The sequence below is a fragment of the Centruroides vittatus genome, unplaced genomic scaffold (genome assembly GCF_030686945.1).
Source record: "Centruroides vittatus isolate TY-2023 unplaced genomic scaffold, ASM3068694v2 scaffold_946, whole genome shotgun sequence".
NCBI lineage: Eukaryota > Metazoa > Arthropoda > Arachnida > Scorpiones > Buthidae > Centruroides > Centruroides vittatus.
In genome coordinates, this window is record NW_027122723.1 from 1015267 (window position 1) to 1037481 (window position 22215).

Below are 22215 nucleotides of genomic sequence, written 5' to 3' on the forward strand. Positions count from 1 at the left end.
TTCTATGTTGTGAGCCCACATAATTTAACTGGGAAATATAAATCCTGGAGTAATTTATGAGTTCAGAAGTGACGTGGGTGGCAATATTCCTTCTGGTTCACAGTCTTCTTTTATTCACTATCCCCTTTCGAAATCCTTTTCAAATTTCAAGGACTCTGACATAACACTGCAGGATATCTTTATATCAGATAAATGTTTGAAGACGTTGCTTTGACTTTAAAAGGATATTTCTTCCTAAATTTATCACGCATTCAAACTGTTCTTTCTATATAACTTAGGAACCCAAATATCACCAAGTAGAAAGAACATTTCCTGGCCGTAAATTGACTTTTAAATCAATTATACCACTGGATATCATTTAGTCTCCGTTCAAAATGATTCACGTACCTGGCAATTTCCGAAAGTTGATTAAAACAACCCTTTAATCAATCCACCACCTCTCCAGAGATTAATTAATCCCACTCCCCCTCTTTTGATTATAAAAGATACGAGCCTCTTAGTTTACTCGTAAATTCAATTATTTAACCAGTTACTTGGTAGATAAAAATTTACATTTCTCCGAACTTGCTTGTATTACCCAAAGTAATACTAAAGAAAAGTGCGATAAGGATCTCGATTCAAGTTCCTTCTTTGGCTTGTTTAGAATTTGATCGAGTCGGACGTTGAACGAGTCAATGTGTAATGGCAACAATGATTAAATAGCTGTGCAACACACAAGATAACAAATGATGCTGAAAGATTTCGGAGGAGATATACTAGTTTGCAGATAAGGCATAACCACTGTGGGTACCGTACATCACTTTAGAAAATCTTAGAGCGTGACGCCCTCTGTAGAGGGGAAGTGACACCAGATGTCTCTATTCATTTCCGAATTGGCAAGCTGCTCGTTAGTTAGCTCGAGCGAAACTAAACCACCAAACCATCGATCTTCCTATTGTATTTAGATATTTCATTTTAAAATAAAAGTACATAAATACACCGTTATTGAAGTAATAAACATTTGAAAAAAATTCTACGTTTGCCTTTCATCGATGGTAGCTCCATCTTTTAACGAATCCACGAGGTAAATACGATTTATTTCTTGATAAATTATGGGAAAATGGTAATACTGTAAAAAGTTAGCAATTTTTAATTTTTTTGAGGACTTGAATCGCTTATTTTAACAATTATTGAGTTTTGTAGTTATGATTAAACTTCTTTGCATTAATTATAGAAAAAAAATATAAATAATACTGTAAATAGTTTCAATTTAAACCGAGAGATGGCGATATATTCCATTTATGTTAAGTATTATTTTTTAAATGTATATGCCATATTTACTGATAAACTAAAGTATGGAAGCATAAAAAGTACTAAATTTAATATTTTTGCATTTTATTTAGGTTTTTAGTTTACAATTTTTACAAACATACAAAATTTCAATGAAATCTAAACAGTGTCGCCATCTATTGATAAATAATAAATAAACAACAATAATTGCTAATTGTTAGTCAAAATACTGTATTTAATGGACATTAGTAATTATTAAAATAAATAAATAAAATAACATGCAATTCTTTACAAATACAGTCAAACTTGCAATAACATTTAAACAACGGCCATCTCCGAATAACAATTGTTACAGCCATTGACAGGAACGAAGGAAACGTTCCCGTTAGTGACCGTTGTTTAGAAGTTCCACGGTATTAAATATTGACTTATAAAACGAAAGAAACCGGGCAATTTTTCGGAAAAATATAATATGTACAATCTAAATTTCTAGGATAAAAAATAGCAATTACTGCTGCCTTTCATCTAACAAAACAAAACACAAGTGTATGGCTTATATACTGATAAAATGCAAATATAAATTAAATTTCTTTAAATCCAATAAAATATTTGGATTTATGTCAACATGAAAAATTGAAACAGCTGTCATTTCGCTTTATTAAAGTGAAAAGATATATTTCATAGCTAATGGTATATATATCATTCCTCCAACGTCATTCCCTTCTATTGGTATGTAGGATTTATGTCAATACGGAGAATTGAAACTGACCTCATTGTTTGAAATGGCAACAAACTTCTATGATTCGACTTCTATAATAATTTTGAAATTTCTATTCCCAATAGATTAAAAAATAAAAAATCTTTATCAATAAAAAAGACAGATAACAAATTGAAATTAAGATTTATTTTTATTTATTTTTTAAAATAGAATTTTAGAAATTTATTGCCTAATACAATCAAACCACCGAACAACAACCGCTAACGGAAACACTAAAAATGGCCGTTGTTGGGAGGTCTTTTTTACTTTTAATTTTTTTCCTGTCTGTAAGCACTAAGAAGGCCTTTTTATCAGGTCAATCGTGGTTGCAGTGGCCGGATGGCCAAGCGATTAACGTGGCAGCCTACCACTCTGGAGAACCCGGGATCAGATCCAGACGGATCCTTCCGGATCACACCCGGTTGTGGGCCTGGGCGATTCCATAATGAGCTCGCTAAAATGTTCCCTAATGCCCACAGGGTGAAAAGTGTTGAAAAATCCATTGTGGGTGTGGCCAGGCCAACAATGAAGGAGACCGGGTGGTGAGGGATAGATCCTAATATTAGGAAAAGATCATCCTCGAAAAGTTCCTGGGATTTTTTCGACCGTAGATCCCGATTCGATCCCAATACTTCAGATCGATAAACTAATGCCTTAACCGCCTCGGACATCCGATCGTCCGTTACTCAGAGGTAGCCATTATTAGCGGTTTGGCTATATTTAATAATGAATTTTTTTATTATTACAGTAATTATCCTTAAGTTAGCAATAGTGAAACGGAATTGAATTTATTTACATTTAGCGAATCGTAGCATTAAATTATATGTCCATCCGGAATAATCTATGATAATCTCGAGAATCCGAACTCGGATTTCTCGTAGAAGCAAGAGAATTCTAATCTCAAAGCCTTTCGAATGGTAATTTATGTAGATATATATGTGTCGAGTCAAACTTCTGAACAACGGCCACCAACTAAAACATAAAAAAATGGCCGCTATGTAAATATCTTCAAACTGTTTAATAATTACTTAATGAAAGTTTCTCCGAATTTTAAATGTTTATATATATATATGAAAGCAATTTGAGGCATTATTTTTGTAGATAAATAAGCTTAATATTTGTTTACTTCTACAAAAAGGTCAGGACCATTTTTGTTCTGTCCAAATCGAGTAAGAGTCGACTCGATACTTTATTATTCTTTATTCTTAATATAAGACGATAAGGCGATGCCCAATGGGCAAAAAAGCCACCTCCATAATAACAATAGAAAGCCAATTAAAATTAGAAACTTCTATAAAAGTTTCTTTTTCTTACGTCATTTTTTTATTTTTAAAACAATATTAGAAGATAAATAAGATAAAGAAGATAATGCTTAATTGGGAAGAAAGTTTTAAAATAGTGTTTAAACTTATAAGAAGTTTATACACAACAACGTAACTGGAACAAGTATTAGGGATGCCGAATTAAAACGTGCAAACCCTAAATTCACCCCTGCACCGCTGTGGATGAAGAGTAAACTGTTAGCTATTGTATATACATATCATATTCAAATATTTTTCTTGTACTTATTTGATTTTACTTTATTTATTTACAGAGGTAAATAATCTTTGGGATGGTCCAGCATTAAACCAAGAGACTTTCCAGAGTTCCGTACCTTTGTAACGAGAAGTAACGAGACCGTGGACCCTCTCTTGGTTTACTCAACTCTACTGGACCCTCTCTTACTTTACAAAACTCTACTGGACCCTCTCTTAGTTCACTCAACTCTCCTGGACCCTCTCTTAGTTTACAAAACTCTACTGGACCCTCTCTTAGTTCACTCAACTCTCCTGGACCCTCTCTTAGTTTACAAAACTCTACTGGACCCTCTCTTAGTTCACTCAACTCTCCTGGACCCTCTCTTAGTTTACAAAACTCTACTGGACCCTCTCTTACTTTACAAAACTCTACTGGACCCTCTCTTAGTTCACTCAACTCTCCTGGACCCTCTCTTAGTTTACAAAACTCTACTGGACCCTCTCTTAGTTCACTCAACTCTCCTGGACCCTCTCTTAGTTTACAAAACTCTACTGGACCCTCTCTTAGTTCACTCAACTCTCCTGGACCCTCTCTTAGTTTACAAAACTCTACTGGACCCTCTCTTACTTTACAAAACTCTACTGGACCCTCTCTTAGTTCACTCAACTCTCCTGGACCCTCTCTTAGTTTACAAAACTCTACTGGACCCTCTCTTAGTTCACTCAACTCTCCTGGACCCTCTCTTAGTTTACAAAACTCTACTGGACCCTCTCTTAGTTCACTCAACTCTCCTGGACCCTCTCTTAGTTTACAAAACTCTACTGGACCCTCTCTTACTTTACAAAACTCTACTGGACCCTCTCTTAGTTCACTCAACTCTCCTGGACCCTCTCTTAGTTTACAAAACTCTACTGGACCCTCTCTTAGTTCACTCAACTCTCCTGGACCCTCTCTTAGTTTACAAAACTCTACTGGACCCTCTCTTAGTTCACTCAACTCTCCTGGACCCTCTCTTAGTTTACTCAACTCTACTGGACCCTCTCTTACTTTACAAAACTCTACTGGACCCTCTCTTAGTTCACTCAACTCTCCTGGACCCTCTCTTAGTTTACAAAACTCTACTGGACCCTCTCTTAGTTCACTCAACTCTCCTGGACCCTCTCTTAGTTTACAAAACTCTCCTGGACCCTCTCTTAGTTTACAAAACTCTCCTGGACCCTCTCTTAGTTTACAAAACTCTAGTGAACCCTCTCTTAGTTTACGTAACTCTCCTGGATCCATTCCTGGTTACGCTACTGTTTATATACAGCAAATTCTTCAATTCGTATATTAAATTTTGTTAAATTTTCGGCGAAGTTAATTTGTGAAAATTGCCTTTCTAATAAACTATTGAATTGTTTTTATTCGTTTGTAATCATTCATTCTGATATAATTAAAACAATATAGTCATTAAAGCTAACCTAAGGGAAAAATTCTTTAATTACTCGAAAACTATTTTATGAGAGGAATCAGAAATTTATATTTCGGTTTTAAAAAAATATACAATAAATCTACATATAAAAAGAAAAAGATTTTTTTTCTTCCAGATTTTATTCTTTCTTGTAGATTAAACTCCCTGAGGAAGTTTCTACAACTTTTTAATTCTAGAGAAGACATAAATGTAGCTACTTTAATGAATAAACTAAGCAGTCAGGCAGAGAATATAATTAGCAAAAATCTAGAATTTTGTATTTACTGTATACATTTTTAAATTTTTTTTTTTTAACAATATACTACAAAATTTTATTTATTATTTTTTTACAACAGCAGTTTTTATGTTTTCCTTCTAATCAATCCAGAACTTCTCATAAGCTGCTGAACGAGTTTGCTTGAAATCATTATGAAAGTATTTAATATAAATAAATCCGTATAAATTTAATATTTATTAACACAATATCCAATTAATTAATGTATTAATTAATATAAATATACATCGATTAATGAATTAATTAAATATGTATAATATCGAGTCTATTTGGTTTAATATATACAAATGATAAAGTTTTCTAGTTCAATATATAGACGTATTGATTATATCGTTGTGTATAATATACGTATACAATTCAACCTCCGAGTAACGGCCACCTCTCAACAGCGATCACCTCTAAATGGCGACCAATTTTTCAAGAATGTTTCTTTTCAAACCCAGGCAAACACTTCCAAACAACGGCTATTTTTTCAGTGTCCGTTGTTCGGAGGTTTGGCCGTGTTTAAATTTTTCTTTGTTATCTTTATTGTATGAATTTTCTTATATACAAAATCTACGATTGCACCAGAATTAAATATCCTGATGTCGGTTTAAGCTGTAATTAAATAAATTAAATAAAATAGAAATGAAAGAAGACGTGTCTAGAAATAATCAGTGATATAAAAATACAATACGTTAAATTATGACGTGTTAGTAAAATAAATCTGTAAAAATAAAGATTATGAAAAAAATCCCAGCAACGAGTTGCTTAACTTTCCCGGCGACAACAGTTAAAACTGCATGTGGAGCCATCTGTTATGATATTTTATTTTAAAATCTTTTTTTATATTTTTAATTATTATAAAAGTAATAAACTGCAGCAAAATTAAATTGATCAATCAATTAAAATCTTTAAAATAAAGCCAAACGTCCACAACTAAGCAGCGGCCATTTTTTTTACGTTTTCATCAGTAGCCTTTGTTTAGAGTTTTGACTGTATTTTAAATACTTCTTTAAAAATTACAGAATTACATTTAAATAACAGTGAAGAAATATCATTATAAGAAAATTGTGTAGTTTATTCATAGAAATTAGCTATTTTAGGAGAGAAAGTAAGGAAAAATAAATCAGAAATACACGTTTTCGAAAGTATACTTAGAATATTACAATCCGAAAATGTAAGTAATTTAGAGGAAAACCTGATCTCTGGAAAACATAAATTGTTAAAGAATAAGCTAATAAATATTAAATATATTAAGTAAGTATTTTTAAGAAAATAAGCAGATTATTCTTCTTTAAAGTATCTGCAGTTACAATAAGGAATAAACTTGTTTATCACTAGAATCAACACCCAAACAGCAAGAAAAAAAATTGAGTAAAGTCATTCCACGAAGCGATATTTCCTAAAAATTACGTTTTAAGTATTTACATGAAATGGCAGATTAACTGGAAATTTGATTATCGAGATTGTTTTTAATCCATTTATTCCGATAGTCAGTGATTTATTACAGTTCTTTGTTTACACAGAAACAGATAAAAAATCAGTCAAACGCGTATTAAATGTGCTCATGAATTACAATTTCTTTATCGAGAAATCGACTACAATTATCTTGCAATTTTTGTATGCTTGATAAATCGATCTGTGAAAAAATCAAAAGATCATTTCGTGCCCTTCATTTCGTAAACTTAAATTAGAAATTTATTTAAAAGCCACTAATGCTCGAGTCTAGGGGTGCCCTTAAATAAATTGGTTCAGTAGTATTAGTTATACTAATATATTTTGCACGAACAGAGTGGTAGGAGTGCTGATGAAGTGTTTTCAATAGTAGCACTCTTTGTCCTTTCGATATTTAAAAAAATCTATAAAAATACAATTATTGAAGAATTAAAATTATAAAAGAATCATTCGGTGCAAAGCTGGCACTATTAGTTTGGGGGGCCCCTGCGTATTTTTAGCTTGGAGGCGCCATATTCCTAAATTCACACGTTCTGTAGTCGTGTTTTCTATACTTTGATAGAGAGTTCTTCATTGCCATCAATTTCTTAGCACTCTTCTCTTACGAATCGATTCGTGTCATCAACAGCGAGTAATTTTCGTGAAAATACTTTATCTTTGGTCTTACCCAAAAGAAGTCCATTAGGTTGAGATCTAGTGATGCTGGTATACCTAGTATATCTATCAAAAGCAATTATTTATTGTGGCATCGTCATAATGCCGGGCTGCAATTTTTAATTATATTTTTTAACTTATTTAATTTAAAATATATGCTTTCCACCTCAAATTAGTAATGTATTTCCCCTGTACATCATACTTTTCCTGTTAGCAATGGAGTCGTGCCTGTTATGTATCTAACTCCTTGCAGGGGAAAATTTTAAATTGAAATAACGTGACTTCCGATTTATATCGGAAGTTCATCTATAGTTAATCGGAGCCTCCTATACACTGCGCCAAACATGTGTATACATCTGAGATTTACTTCTACACCCCCCTTATAGAAGGACTCCTTAAAAATTAAATTTAAGACGTTTTATATTCTGTTTTTCAAGAAAATAGGCATGAAAGAATTAAGGAGTTTTTAAAAAATGTAACTTAAAACTATAAACAAACGAGAGATTAAAATTTCATTCAACTTTATTAAATATTAAAAGAATTAGTGCATTTAAGAGGCAATTGAAAAACTGAACACGTCAATGAAAAATTACGCAGTTACAGTTAATAAATTGAAATTACTGATAATAAATTAAACTCATTGAGCGGTTAAATATTTATGATTAAATGTTTACGTGTAAAATGCTTAATGGCATTTACTACTATATTTAGTTTTGTTGAAGAAGAGCCTTAAAAATGCATTTGCAAATATTCTTCTCTCATTTGATACGTGCGAATTTATTTTCTGCAGTATATAATAATTAAGAAAATAAATTATGCTGTAAATATATTGAATTAAATCTGCATAATCGTTTCGTTAAATCATTAACGCTGAAACATGAGATACTAATTAATTTTTTAAAAATTAAAACGTGTTATTTATAAGCGAAACATTTCAGCTCTTCAGAATTTAATTACTAATTAAATAACGCATACGTAATTTTTTCCGAGATAAATGATAATTCAATTAGTTTTATAATGTATTGTATCGGAGCTTAGAGTTTCGGTTACAGGAGGGTGTCCAGATAGCATTGTAAGGGCACTTTTCCCGCATTGTAGGCACTAAGAAGGGTTTCTGTGGGTTTGGCCAGATCCACAATGGGGCCTGGAAGTGAAGGGAAGGCCCATCATATTTATGACTGATCACTCCCGAAAAATTCTTGAAGGGTAAGGAGTATCAGAAATATTTTTCGCGTAATTTTTGTTTATAGATAAACCTTAAAGAGACGTATATACAGGCTATTTATAAAACATATTTCAGAAGCAGGAAGTAATTTACTTTTGTTATATTTTATTTTTTTATTTCTAATTTTTGTTTGAGGAGTATTTGTCTTATTTGTCTCCTCTTCCCACTCTTGATTACCTTACCTTTACTCATCTCCCTTGATTACCCTTGATTAACTCCCTCGATTACTTGATGGGAAATAATGGGAATTGGAGCAAAGATTTTGAATCATGTTAACTTTGTTTCTGATCTGAATTATTGAGTTTTATCCAAATAACAACGATCAAATCTATAGAAATAATTTACTGATTTAAGAAATCTTTTCCAAAATCCCTACGTATAAATTATAAGAAACTTTCACTTCTGCTTTTTATTTGGATCCAATTGATGAAGATGGAAGATGATATTCAATTATTAATGCAAAATAAATGTAATAATAACTATAGCATACTATAACACATAAATATTAATTTAAAATTTTAATTTTTAACATCAGATCAGTTCCATTTAATATGGGGTCGTATTTTTTCTTTTGAAAAGTTTTAGTTTAATGCGATTTTATTGATGTGCATCAAAGTTCCAAATATATTTCAAAGGAATTCGATTTAATTAATGTAACACGAATTGTATAGAGGTTGTCATTACACGTTTTCTGTAACTCTTCATTCGGCTTATATAAATGATCTATTGTGATCAAAAGGTCTTTCACTACCGTTTCTATCGCCTCGAGTGTTACGTTTTAACTCATTAAATATCTTACATTCAACTAAAATCTTTGATATTTTCAACTAGAAAATTTAGAAAACTCTTCTCAGACAAATTCAATAAATTTAAGTGTCATATCTCCGGGATTTATTCTTTCCTTAAAGATTAAAAATTATATAAATAGGCCTACATCTTTTAAATTTCACAATTTAATATCGTTAACTATCGGTAAAATGACTTGAGCAATCATTTCCTAATTGTGCAATTCGCCTACTCCACACCCGAACTTTATTAAGTAAGTTTCTTAGAAACCATGCAATAAATTATAAAGATTGGTTGGTCATCGGATATACAACGTATAACCCTGAATAAACATCGCATACATCTTAATTAATCACGAAAAGTATCGGTTACACTGCGTAGATGTAATTTTTATACATCGCTGCAATCACATTTATTGTTAATAATACTTTTATATATAAAATTATAAAGGAGTCAACGGCAAATCTGACCGAAATTTATATTACATTTTGCATTATTATCTCTGATAATATGCAAAGTTAGATAGACCCATATGTGGTTTACTAGACACTTAGGAGATCAATAATGGATTTTGCTCATGTAATTATCTATAATACAAATTCTGTATTTGATACAAAGCGAAATTTATCGATAACATATGGGTTTATTAGTTAAATTTTAAAATTTATAACATTTCAAACTTTGCAAATTCAATAAAACAATCTTTGAAGCGATACAAACTTTCATTAATTAATAATATCCCCGAAGGAATTGTTTAATTATCATTTTATTAGCTTAATATAGCAAATTGATTATCTTCCAACAATATTTAAACAAGATTTAAATGAATATTTAATTTATTTCTTTTCAAATATTTAATAATTGTAGCTTAATTTCATCATTCTAATCTCATCTATAGAAGTTTTGAAGAACTATTCACCATTATTTTTTTTTTATTTTTTATTTCTCCACACTCGACTTAGAATAAATAGTTCAATCATTAGTTATCCTGACAGGACTCAGATTTTCTATAGGAAGTTGTTCAACTTCCTGAAAAATAAAACTATCTCGTACAAAATTAAAAGAAGTCATCTCCACCTTGGAAAAGCTCGACTTAGATAAACAAAATTATCGTTAAAGAGGAGACACTCGGGGAAAAGAAGGAAAAATTTGTGTCAACGTCGTTCATTAGTGGGTCTCTCCTTGTCCGAACTTTCTCTCCTCACCCTTAACAGATTATCCCGCTAACGAACCTTGTCAACGTCGCCATATTGCTTCCATCACGTGCTAATGACGTCACTGTCAAGAATAGCATCCCCCCTACCGAAAAGAAAAGCGTGTTTATTATAGGTTTTCTGGTAAATAATTTTGTAAGATTTTCGCTTAAAAACTTAATTAAACGTCTATAATAATACAAGAAGTAACACCTCGAGCGTAAAATAGGGGAAATCATTTTTGTCATACCCTTAACCTGTTAGCTACTGACCATAAATTTTATACAGCTAGATAATTTCATCTAGTGGAAAATAGTTTGATCGCGTGTGCTACCAAGTGTAAAAGGTTATCCCGTAAAATATAACTTTACCAAACAAATGAGACTTTTTTAAATGTCATTTTTATAGTATTTCTCTTCTTTTTTAAATTATTAAAAGGTCTTTTATTAAATTAATCGCCATTTTATCATTTTATAAAACTCTCTCTCTACTCGGCCTGCTTCGTGTCGTGTAAATTTTACATGACTTTTTGTTGAAAGAATGTTATTTATATTCTTTTCATTTTTAAAAAGAATTTTTATATAAGTTTATACTTAAATTATTAAAAATAACAGCGAAATAAACTGATATTTTTAAAGTATTTTTTCCAGAAAGAAGCTGGAAAAAATATAATTAACAAAAATTTCCCTGTAAATAAAAGGTGACTTGAAGCCTTCTTTTAAAGATTTATTCAAAGACTTACCTATAAAATATCCATATTTTAAAGGATTATAATATGGTTGAATAAATATGAACAGAATTTATTATATTCTGTATTTATCAACCTTCTTATTGCATTATTAATGCCAAGTACAGTTTGGTGCTGGTATAGCGAATAAGGAAAATAAGGCACGAGTGTGAGGCAATAAATCTATCTCTCCAGACTTAATCCATTTGCTAATTCAATACGTTTAATCCTGCGAGAATATTCAAAATAAGAATTAAATAACGCGCTAGAAATGTGCCCAGATTATATATAAAATTAATGAAAATAGAAAGCTTTTTCCTGACTAAAATCGCATTAAAAAATATATCTTTCTGGCTGAAGAAAATAAAAATCTTCGGAGATAAATCCGAGATTTGGAAAGTAAAATTAATAAAGAAGCTTCCAGACATACAAAATGAGTAGATAAAAATAAAAAGGGATTGCCCGAAGAAGACAGAGTCTATAAATATATATATAAAAAAAATCAAATAAAAGTATTGTGAAAGCGTTGACCCGCTCTAAAAAGCATTAGATAGATTCACAGATAAATTCTATTACAAAAAGAAAAAGGATGAAGACGTATAAATTATCTCAAAAGAAAATAATAAATAAATGTAGATAAACTGTCAAAGGAAAAGGAATAAAATAAAGCAAAGACTTGGTATTAAAAAGAAATCAATTTTGCATGAAAATTTTGTCTTATTTTTACTTAATTTTCATACCTTTTTAATGTAGAAATTTTCGCCTTTTCTCAAATTTTAAAATGCGTAAATATGTACAGATGTAAATCGATTTGAACGTTTTCATATACACACAAACCTCTGAAGAAAGGTCATTGACGGATGCGTAAAAATGGCCATAGTTTGGAGGCTAATTCGTATGTATTTGATAAAGAAACGTGGAATGGCCGCCGTTTAGAGGTGGAGTTTCGACTGTGGGAGTGGCCGTTGTTTAGAGGTTATTTTGTGTAAATTTTAGTTCAGAAAGGTCGAACAAAAATAACCGTTTAGAGGTGTCTGTTACCGAAGGTTCGACCGTATACATAAAATTGAGAAATACGTATCATTAAGCATAAAAAGCGAAAAGAAGATATCTAAAAATTAATATTCTTTTGTTAGGGAGGGTTATTTTCTAGACGTAAAATCGATTGATGATTCAAATGATCCGCCCCTCAAAATGATCTTTTATCAAAATGTCTAAATTTTTAAAACAAAAATCTCCTCTTAATTATACCAGATGTTACCTATTAACTTAATTCACTAACATAAATATTCTCGGTAGCAACAATTAATAATCGAAAACTGTCAATAAAATTCATCTCGACCAGTCGCCATTTTGAATATCAAAATCGTATCTCATTGTATTCGCTTTGAAACCCGCAAAACATTTTACTATCATTAATTACAAAGTTTAGAAGCATAAAACAGTTTGGGTCGAGCAGTTAGTATGCAACAGATGCAAGGCTATTGTAAAACGAATACTCTGGATTTAATGACTAAAGATAGGAAAAGTTGCATATTTAATGAGATGGAGAGAGAAACTTCCATCCTTTCTGCATCGCCAATGATTCATTTGATGGAATTCTAGGCGGTTACAGTCAATAGAATGCTTATCTCCCAGTAAGGAGTCTAGATTGCAGTTGTGAAGTTATGAAATAGTAGGGGGGAACAAAGACCTAGCACGATTGCTTACTGATAGCAATATCCTGACAGCCATGATGTCATTTGTCAGTGCATGTTGCTTCTGAGATTTATCGAAGAAGCTTATCATCTTAACTCGTATTTCTCATGGTAAGAAACGGTCAATGACCTATATGTAGCGACTCTATTGTTTTCTCCACTGAAAATTCTTATCTATAAACTAAAAATAAATTTACTGATTTAATTTTTTTATATTTTTTTATTATTATTATCACTGAAAAATTAATGTTATTTCTCTTATTTTTAACGTTTCGTGTTAATATTTAATTACGTTTCATTAAAATATAATTTATAAAATATTTTAAACTTCCGAAAATTAAATATCAATTAATGAATTTTAAATAAGTAACCGGAGAAGTTAATCCAACTTAATAATTAAAGCAACATTTATCCTTAATCAGTTAAGTGTCAAACCCCTTTTCATCAGTAAAGAAGTTAACTTAATAGATTAAATTAGCTTATATTATGGTAATTTAGCTTCAGAATTATATATATATATATATAATTCCTATATTTAAAGATGATAAAAAACGGTTAGGCAGATAATAAAACTCGATTTTATTCCAAATAAATCCTGCTAAGAATTTTTTTTATTTGGCTTTAAAATTTCTAAGGAGGGAGGAAAAATAAATTTAAAATAAACAGATGGTTTTAAGGTTACTTTAAATTCCAACCAAATCCAATTAAAGGAAACAGTGGAAAGAAAGTGGATTTTTGGAAAATAGGCCAACACCATTATTGAAAGGCAGTTAATGAGAACATAAATCCCTGGAAAGTCGATTGCATACTTTAAAACTTCTTTTCTATCGAAAGCTTTATTTTCTACATCTAATGGTGCGTGATCTAATGGACAATCTTCTATTCATTTCCTGTTTGTCTTTATGCCAAATCTCTTGCGACTCTTTTAAATAACTAAATCAACAGTGAAAACTATTCGAATTCACTTACCAAATGACAATTGTTCTTTTTTAAAAAGTAATAATTTCTTGACTTATGCAAAGTAATTTATGTGAGCTTCTGTAATAAAAAGATGATAATTCGATATTTCATTTATAATTTTTATATAAAAATCTTAGTTTTAACAATTTAAATACGGAATAATCTCTAATAAAAAATGCTGGCCACGTTGTTACTGGACTTTCAGGGCATTATTTATTTGTTTTCATCCCTAACGATTGCTACAATTACTTTTACAGATTGGTTCGGGAGACATTAGGAGGGCGTGGGCATATCTCCCGAACCAATGGTGCAATTTTTCTAAAAATTTCCATAAAAATTTTTCCCTAATACACAAACCTCCCTGCAAAATTTCAGAAATTTTTAACAAAAGGCATAGGAGTTATTAAGCGTCAAAGTGGGTAATAAAATCGTGCCCCAAACATCCATACACAGAAAACTCTCCTAACTTTTTTCACTTCTCGACGTTTCAAGGTCCTTTGAGTCCAAAATTGTAAAAATTTTGAGGGCCGATTGCCATACTTTCCCTCTTAATTTACATACATATAAGCAGGGAAAGTAAAAGCGCTGTTTATAAGACAACTTCCATTAAAATAAAGAAAATTAGATATTGATGTCGTAGTCTGATGCTTATAATCAATCTTTACGTACATTTAAAAGGTTGAAATATTTTAAAACATTTTAAAAGTTGATGAATAAAATATTTATCCAGAGGAAAACAAAAGAATCGTTACATGTGTCAGTCGAATTGGCTCTCCAGGTAGGTAGAGAAATGATGATGGATTGATCCAGTCCGATGGAAGATTGGTGGTGAAGCAGAGAAGACACGGGCTCAGCACGTGGTTTCTGATGTGGCTTAATCAGAGAGAAATTGCATGGCCCCCTACCGAAACACTTAAAGATCTCCTGAGGGATTTACAACCTATTTTCTGCAGGAGTGACTGTTGTTGTAATTTCTACCAGAAGCATTACTTTTTTCCCTTTTATTTTCTTCCTTTCACCTTCGTCACAGGTAATATTAGTCATGTATCATTTTACAAGCGAAAAATTGACTGAACTTTTAATAATTTACAGCACAATTCAACCTCAGGCATCGAAGATTCAATTAAACAATTCTTTCTTCTTTCTTAATCGATTTTTTTATAAATTAATTAATCACTGGGCATTTTTATAACATCCGAATTATTTAAACATTCATTTTTTATGTGAAAATAATAATCACAATAATCGTTTTTTGAGACGAAAGTAATTATCGACTCCACACCCGTAAATCATTTTTTATTCAATTTATACAATTGAACTAGTAAATTTATTTAGAATATGAAAATAAATTAATTAAATTCTAAGCATTAAAAGTCTATAAATTATTCCTTTATAAGTAAATTTATATAATAATTTTATAGCTTTTATTACTTTCTAAGAGAATTTAATTAAGAATAAACGTCTTTTTGTAAGTTATATTTTTGTACAGTACTGAAGCAATTTATTTTGCTGCTTCTATAAAACTTTGAACTTTTAATCAGTTTTTCTAAATCTTAATCAATTTAAATGTAGTTTTGCTTAATTGTAATTATCCGAAAAAAATCAACATTTACCAATTTCTTTAAAAAATAAAATAAAATAAAATAAAATAAAAATACAATTAAGGAAAGTGGTCAGTCCACAAAAGGAAAAAATTAATTATATTAAAATCAATATATTATTAAAGTAAATTAATGCAATTTTTGCTAAATAATTAATCTAGAATATAAGAAAAAAATTATTAATATAATTCATTTAGATAAATTCTCTCTAAATTTTCCAACGAAAATAAATTTTTGTTGACAAAATTTTTGGTGAAAAATTTAGACAATTTTTGTTGACAAAATTTTTGGTGAAAAATTTAGACAATATTTTGTTGACAAAATTTTTGGTGACAAATTTAGACAATTTTTGTTGACAAAATTTTTGGTGAAAAATTTAGACAATTTTTGTTGACAAAATTTTTGGTGACAAATTTAGACAATTTTTGTTGACAAAATTTTTGGTGACAAATTTAGACAATTTTTGTTGACAAAATTTTTGGTGAAAAATTTAGACAATTTTTGTTGACAAAATTTTTGGTGACAAATTTAGACAATTTTTGTTGACAAAATTTTTGGTGAAAAATTTAGACAAATTTTTGTTGACAAAATTTTTGGTGAAAAATTTAGACAAATTTTGTTGACAAAATTTTTGGTGACAAATTTAGACAATTTTTGTTGACAAAATTTTTGGTGAAAAATTTAGACAATTTTTGTTGACAAAATTTTTGGTATTTAAAAAACAATAATCTTTAAAAAATTGTAAAAATTTTTTAAAAATAAACGAGTTTCTAAAATTAACTCTTTTCTATCCGACTTCGAAAGAGCTAAGAACTGAGATGGACACCGTGGAAATTAACAAATACTTCTTACTTTATTATTCACCATCCATGTGTTATCATTCAAAATATCCAAATGCATTTCGCAAAATTTTCCTTTGCCTCTTCAGTGGATATTACACCTTTTCGACAGTGACAAATTTAGACAATTTTTGTTGACAAAATTTCTGGTGAAAAATTTAGACAATTTTTGTTGACAAAATTTTTGGTGACAAATTTAGACAATTTTTGTTGACAAAATTTTTGGTGAAAAATTTAGACAAATTTTGTTGACAAAATTTTTGGTGACAAATTTAGACAATTTTTGTTGACAAAATTTTTGGTGAAAAATTTAGACAAATTTTGTTGACAAAATTTTTGGTGACAAATTTAGACAATTTTTGTTGACAAAATTTTTGGTGAAAAATTTAGACAATTTTTGTTGACAAAATTTTTGGTGACAAATTTAGACAATTTTTGTTGACAAAATTTTTGGTGAAAAATTTAGACAAATTTTGTTGACAAAATTTTTGGTGACAAATTTAGACAATTTTTGTTGACAAAATTTTTGGTGAAAAATTTAGACAATTTTTGTTGACAAAATTTTTGGTGAAAAATTTAGACAATTTTTGTTGACAAAATTTTTGGTGACAAATTTAGACAATTTTTGTTGACAAAATTTTTGGTGACAAATTTAGACAATTTTTGTTGACAAAATTTTTGGTGACAAATTTAGACAATTTTTGTTGACAAAATTTTTGGTGAAAAATTTAGACAATTTTTGTTGACAAAATTTTTGGTGACAAATTTAGACAATTTTTGTTGACAAAATTTTTGGTGACAAATTTAGACAATTTTTGTTGACAAAATTTTTGGTGACAAATTTAGACAATTTTTGTTGACAAAATTTTTGGTGACAAATTTAGACAATTTTTGTTGACAAAATTTTTGGTGACAAATTTAGACAATTTTTGTTGACAAAATTTTTGGTGAAAAATTTAGACAATATTTTGTTGACAAAATTTTTGGTGAAAAATTTAGACAATTTTTGTTGACAAAATTTTTGGTGACAAATTTAGACAATTTTTGTTGACAAAATTTTTGGTGAAAAATTTAGACAATTTTTGTTGACAAAATTTTTGGTGACAAATTTAGACAATTTTTGTTGACAAAATTTTTGGTGACAAATTTAGACAATTTTTGTTGACAAAATTTTTGGTGACAAATTTAGACAATTTTTGTTGACAAAATTTTTGGTGACAAATTTAGACAATTTTTGTTGACAAAATTTTTGGTGAAAAATTTAGACAAATTTTGTTGACAAAATTTTTGGTGACAAATTTAGACAATTTTTGTTGACAAATAAAAGAGAATTTTTAAAGAGCAAAATACAATTTTAATACGTTTTATCAAAGAGATAAAAAGAATTATTTTCGACTCTAAATAACATTTAGCTTTTTATAAATGCATTAAAAATTTATATTTATTTTATTTTTATTTAATAAATAAGTATACACGACGAGAAGTAAAAAAACATGTATAAATTTGGCAAGTTCCTAAAGGGAATTTTTCCATAAAGACAGGGGGAAAAGTAGGATTTCTTCATTAGTATTTATGATAGAACCGCACAGCGATGGGGAGGATCTGAAAGATGCTCTGTACTCATCTGTCTCGTTGCTATGACGACGTAAACGCAGAGTCAATTATTATAATAGAAAACAGGCAATCGAATAAAAAAAAATTATATGATCGGGACTTTATTTCTTTACCATTTTTTATATGCAAATAGAAGAAAAATTCATTATAAAATATGTTAACGATAAATGTCTGGTTTGTTCGATTCGATAAGGTTTAAAGCGATTATTTAGCTAATTATTTAAATAAATGTTATTAATTTAATAGATTAAAAGCTGCGGAGAAGATTAAAAGGATTTTTAATAAATAAATAAATAAATATATATACATATATTATTTTTAATAAGATAAAAAGAAAAGTAAATACGAGTTTTAATAGATAAATGTCTTCGTTTCTTAATATTTAATTAACTTATTTACATTTATTAAAGCGAATTATTTGTCTTGTTTCAAACAATTACATTTGTCGAGTTTTGCTGTTTAAATACTCGTTTTCGGTAATTGAAATTTATACAATTTAATTAACTAAAAAAGATCGATTTCAATAAATTTAATTTTTGAAATTGATTTCCCCTTTCGCTAATTGTAATTAGAAAAATTGAAATTGATTAAAATTAGTGAAATGTACAAAAAAAAAGTCTCACTTTAATTAATTATAATTATTAAAAATGTACATATAAATTAATTACAATTAAGAATTTTTAAATGGAGTAATGAATTTAATCGTTTCTAATCAATATTTAATCATCATTTTTCTTTCTTCTTTTTTTTTTAAATTTAAAAACATTTTTAATGAAACGTACTTTTATAATTAACATTCTTTCGACTTATTTAAACAATATTTTTTATATTTATTTTAAAAATATATATATAGGCCTATATTTTATTCCCATTTCCACGAATGTAGCTGTGAATGGATAGGCATCATCCATCCGTCGTAGCATAGATTTTATCCGGATCGAAATACATAAACGGGTAAACATTCTCACCTTATAAGCAAAATAGAGATTTAGTTACATAGAAGAAGAGTGACTTTCTTTTAGGAGAAGTTGAAAATTCATTCTTTCTAAGATTTCTCTACGAAATATGTCATCAATCTAACTCGTGCCGAATTGTAGAGCAATGAACCCTTCCCACCATGATAAATAGAAGGCATGAAAGAGTTGTAGGAGGTCTAAATCTAGACGCCAACAATCAATCATCCCAGTCTGTCGCTGTGACGTCAAAACTGTTGTTACGAAGAGGGGTAGACTCGTGCTTTTATAACCTAAAAAATCAAGTAGTAATTTTTTTTTCTTATTGTTTATTTAAAAAAAATACCCTTTGGTAGACGATAAGCTGAAGAAGCCTTCTTCTATCTCAAAGTCTGTATTATTAAGATAAGAGCAATAATAAAACACCATTATTAAATTTTTATTTGATCATATTAATGAAATTATTCGTCGACTTTAATTAATTATGTATCTTCGTGCTTTTACTTTCCGACATGTTTGATTATCATAATTTTCCAAAAATAATTAAAATAATTATTATAATCTGTTTATCCTTGTAAACGAATATAAAAAAAAAAAATATGTATTTAGATGCATTAAACGCATTTTTTTGCGTGTAATTTTTTTTTAATTTGATAAAATTATAAAAGTTTATTTTCTTGACGGTAATTATTAATAAATCAATATAAATAAGGCTTTTAAATTCTTTATTTTAAATATTAAAATATTAAATAAATTCCTTTTAGTTTATATAATTATCGATAGATGGCAGGAGCAACAGAAGAAGCTGAAGATGAATATAAATGGAAGAATCATAAACATTTGTTTTAATGTCTCCACTTAATTTATCTAAATTTTTCCTTTATTTAAACTTAATTTTTAGTTTTAAACACTTCTTGAATAATATCGAATATTAACTTTCCAAAAATAGGAAGCTGAAGTATTTTTCAAAATTACATTCACAAAATTCCTTTTTTCTTATCTATTTCTCTCCCTCCTCCTCCTCCTCTTTTTAATTTGTATAAAAATAGCTTGAAAATAATCTAATTTTTGTTATTCTTATATATTACACGTTTCTAAAATATAATTTATAAATTACGTAAAATATGCTTTTAGAATAAATATAATGACTGAAAATATTATTCTATTCCTTTCTCTTTTTTTCTTTTCTTTCTTTTCTTCTTTACTCATTGGAATTTATGAATTTTTAACCGAGAAATATGTGCTTGTAATAAATTGTTTTCGTTAATATTGGACGAAATAAATGATTTTTTGAGATATTTTTGACTTCTTTCGTGTGCGCTTTCAAATTAGATAATTTCTCTTTCTTTTTTTCTCTCTTTGTTTTTATTTATTCTTTCGTTTTTATCTACCGTTCCTCAGTTTTTATTTTTTCTTTATTCTGTTTCTTATTTTTATTTATTTATTAATTTTTTCTAGTTTCTCCTTTTCTTATTGTTAACTTTCCTTTCTTTTGGTTTCAATACCTCACTTTTCCCTCTTTTTTTTCTTTGTTTCTTTTTGCTTATTTTGATGCCTATTTCTCCTTTTTTTTACTGCTCCTTATTTACTGTATCATTTAATGCTGTTTGTCTATTCCTTTCAATGTCGTTAATGTTTGTGTCCTTGTTTTCTGTTTGCTCCTGTCTCTTCTTAATTCTCCTTCTGTTTCTTTGGTAACACGCTACTATCCTTGATTTTTCCTCTTTATTTTCTAATTTCCTTTCCTTACTTTCCCCTTTTTACTTGATTGACTCTGTTATATATAATAAAGAGAAAGTATGGCAATTGGTCAAGAAATCATCCCAGATTTTTACATTTTTGGACTTAGGACACCTGAAAACGTCGAGAAATACAAAAAAGTTCGAGCTTTTTTTCTCTGTATGTACGAATATTAGTGTGTGGGGCACGATTTTGTTCACTCTGTTTGAAGCTTAATAACTTTCTTGTGCTTTAATAACACTCCCTGTGCTTTCTGTCGAAATTTTCTGAAATTTTGCGGGGAGGTTTGTTTATTAGGGAGATTGTTGCTATTAAATTTTGGTGGTTAAATGTCAACGGAGTGGGAAGATAAAGGGTTGTCGTGTGTCGTATCTCGAGTAGGGTAAAACTAATGTTTTACTCGTTATTAGCATTTATAACTTTTTATAAAATCCGTCCTTACCCTTAAAATTAAGCTTTTTGCCATTTTATAATAATTAAAAATATTTTTAAAAAATTTGATAATAAAATATCATAACAGATGGCGCCACACTCAGTTTTAGTTGTCGCCAGGAAAGTTAAGCAACTCGTTGCTGTATTTTTTCCCATTGATTTTCTAATTTCCTTTCCTTACTTTCCTCTTTTCATTTCCTACCTTTTCCCGTTTTATTTTCTTTAAGTTATATTTCTTTCGCTTATCTCTTATTCTCTGCGTTATTTTGTATGTAAATAATATCTCAAAATCAATATTTTGCGTTTAAATTTTTCTTTTAATCAGAAATTTTTAATAATAATATTAATAATATATATTATTTACTTCCTAAAATAAATTTTAATTTAGTAATTTCTTTAAGGTTTAATCCTTTATTTGAAAATTGCATTAGTTAAAAATCTAATAAGCTTATGTACTTTAAAAATGAAGATTAAGGATTTATTTTGGTAAAAAAAAGAGAGTAAAATTGAAGCAGTTATTTTTAAATTAAATCAATTTTTTAGAATTTTCTTTGTCGAACTTCATCTCAACTTCTCCATGTCAACTAGCTACAGCATATATTCAAGTTATGTTCATCCAATTTTAAAATCCGGTGAGGTGAATACGAAGTTACCTAGACATTGCTCTTAACAACACCCACAGGAGTAAAAATTCGATGTAACGAACCATAAAAAACGTACAAATCCGGAGAAGTAAAGTTTAGTATAAGAATGCTTATCTCTTCAAAACACTAGCCTATGACTAAAGTCACACATCGAAGAGAATTTTTTCGATATTTTATTATCAAACATTTGATTTGTCAAGAGTTTTTACATGAATTTTTTATAAACCAATCAAGTAAATGTTTAACTTTTACTGGTCAGACTCGAAGGAAATTAAAGTAAATTATAGTTAAAACCCTTTCCGAGTTTACTAAACCACTTAATAGTTTACATCGTTCAAGTTTTTTACATGATTATTAAGCAAATTTTCGAGCTAGAAGTGGTCCAAGGGCACCAATTTATTGGTAATAATGGTCGTAGAGTTTA

The 22215-nt window shown here is 29.0% G+C and overlaps 1 protein-coding gene across 1 annotated transcript; it reads right to left on the bottom strand.

Annotated features, from left to right (window-relative positions):
- Positions 1–3649: 3649 nt before the first annotated feature.
- LOC136990623 (involucrin-like) lies at positions 3650–4825 on the bottom strand. Its single transcript, XM_067289019.1, has one exon. It carries the CDS (start codon positions 4823–4825, stop codon positions 3650–3652), a length of 1176 nt encoding a protein of 391 aa, XP_067145120.1.
- Between the last annotated feature and the right edge of the window lie 17390 nt (positions 4826–22215).

Excerpts from the sequence above, each read along its gene's own strand:
- LOC136990623 (XM_067289019.1), bottom strand. The coding sequence starts at position 4,825 with ATGGATCCAGGAGAGTTACGTAAACTAAGAGAGGGTTCACTAGAGTTT.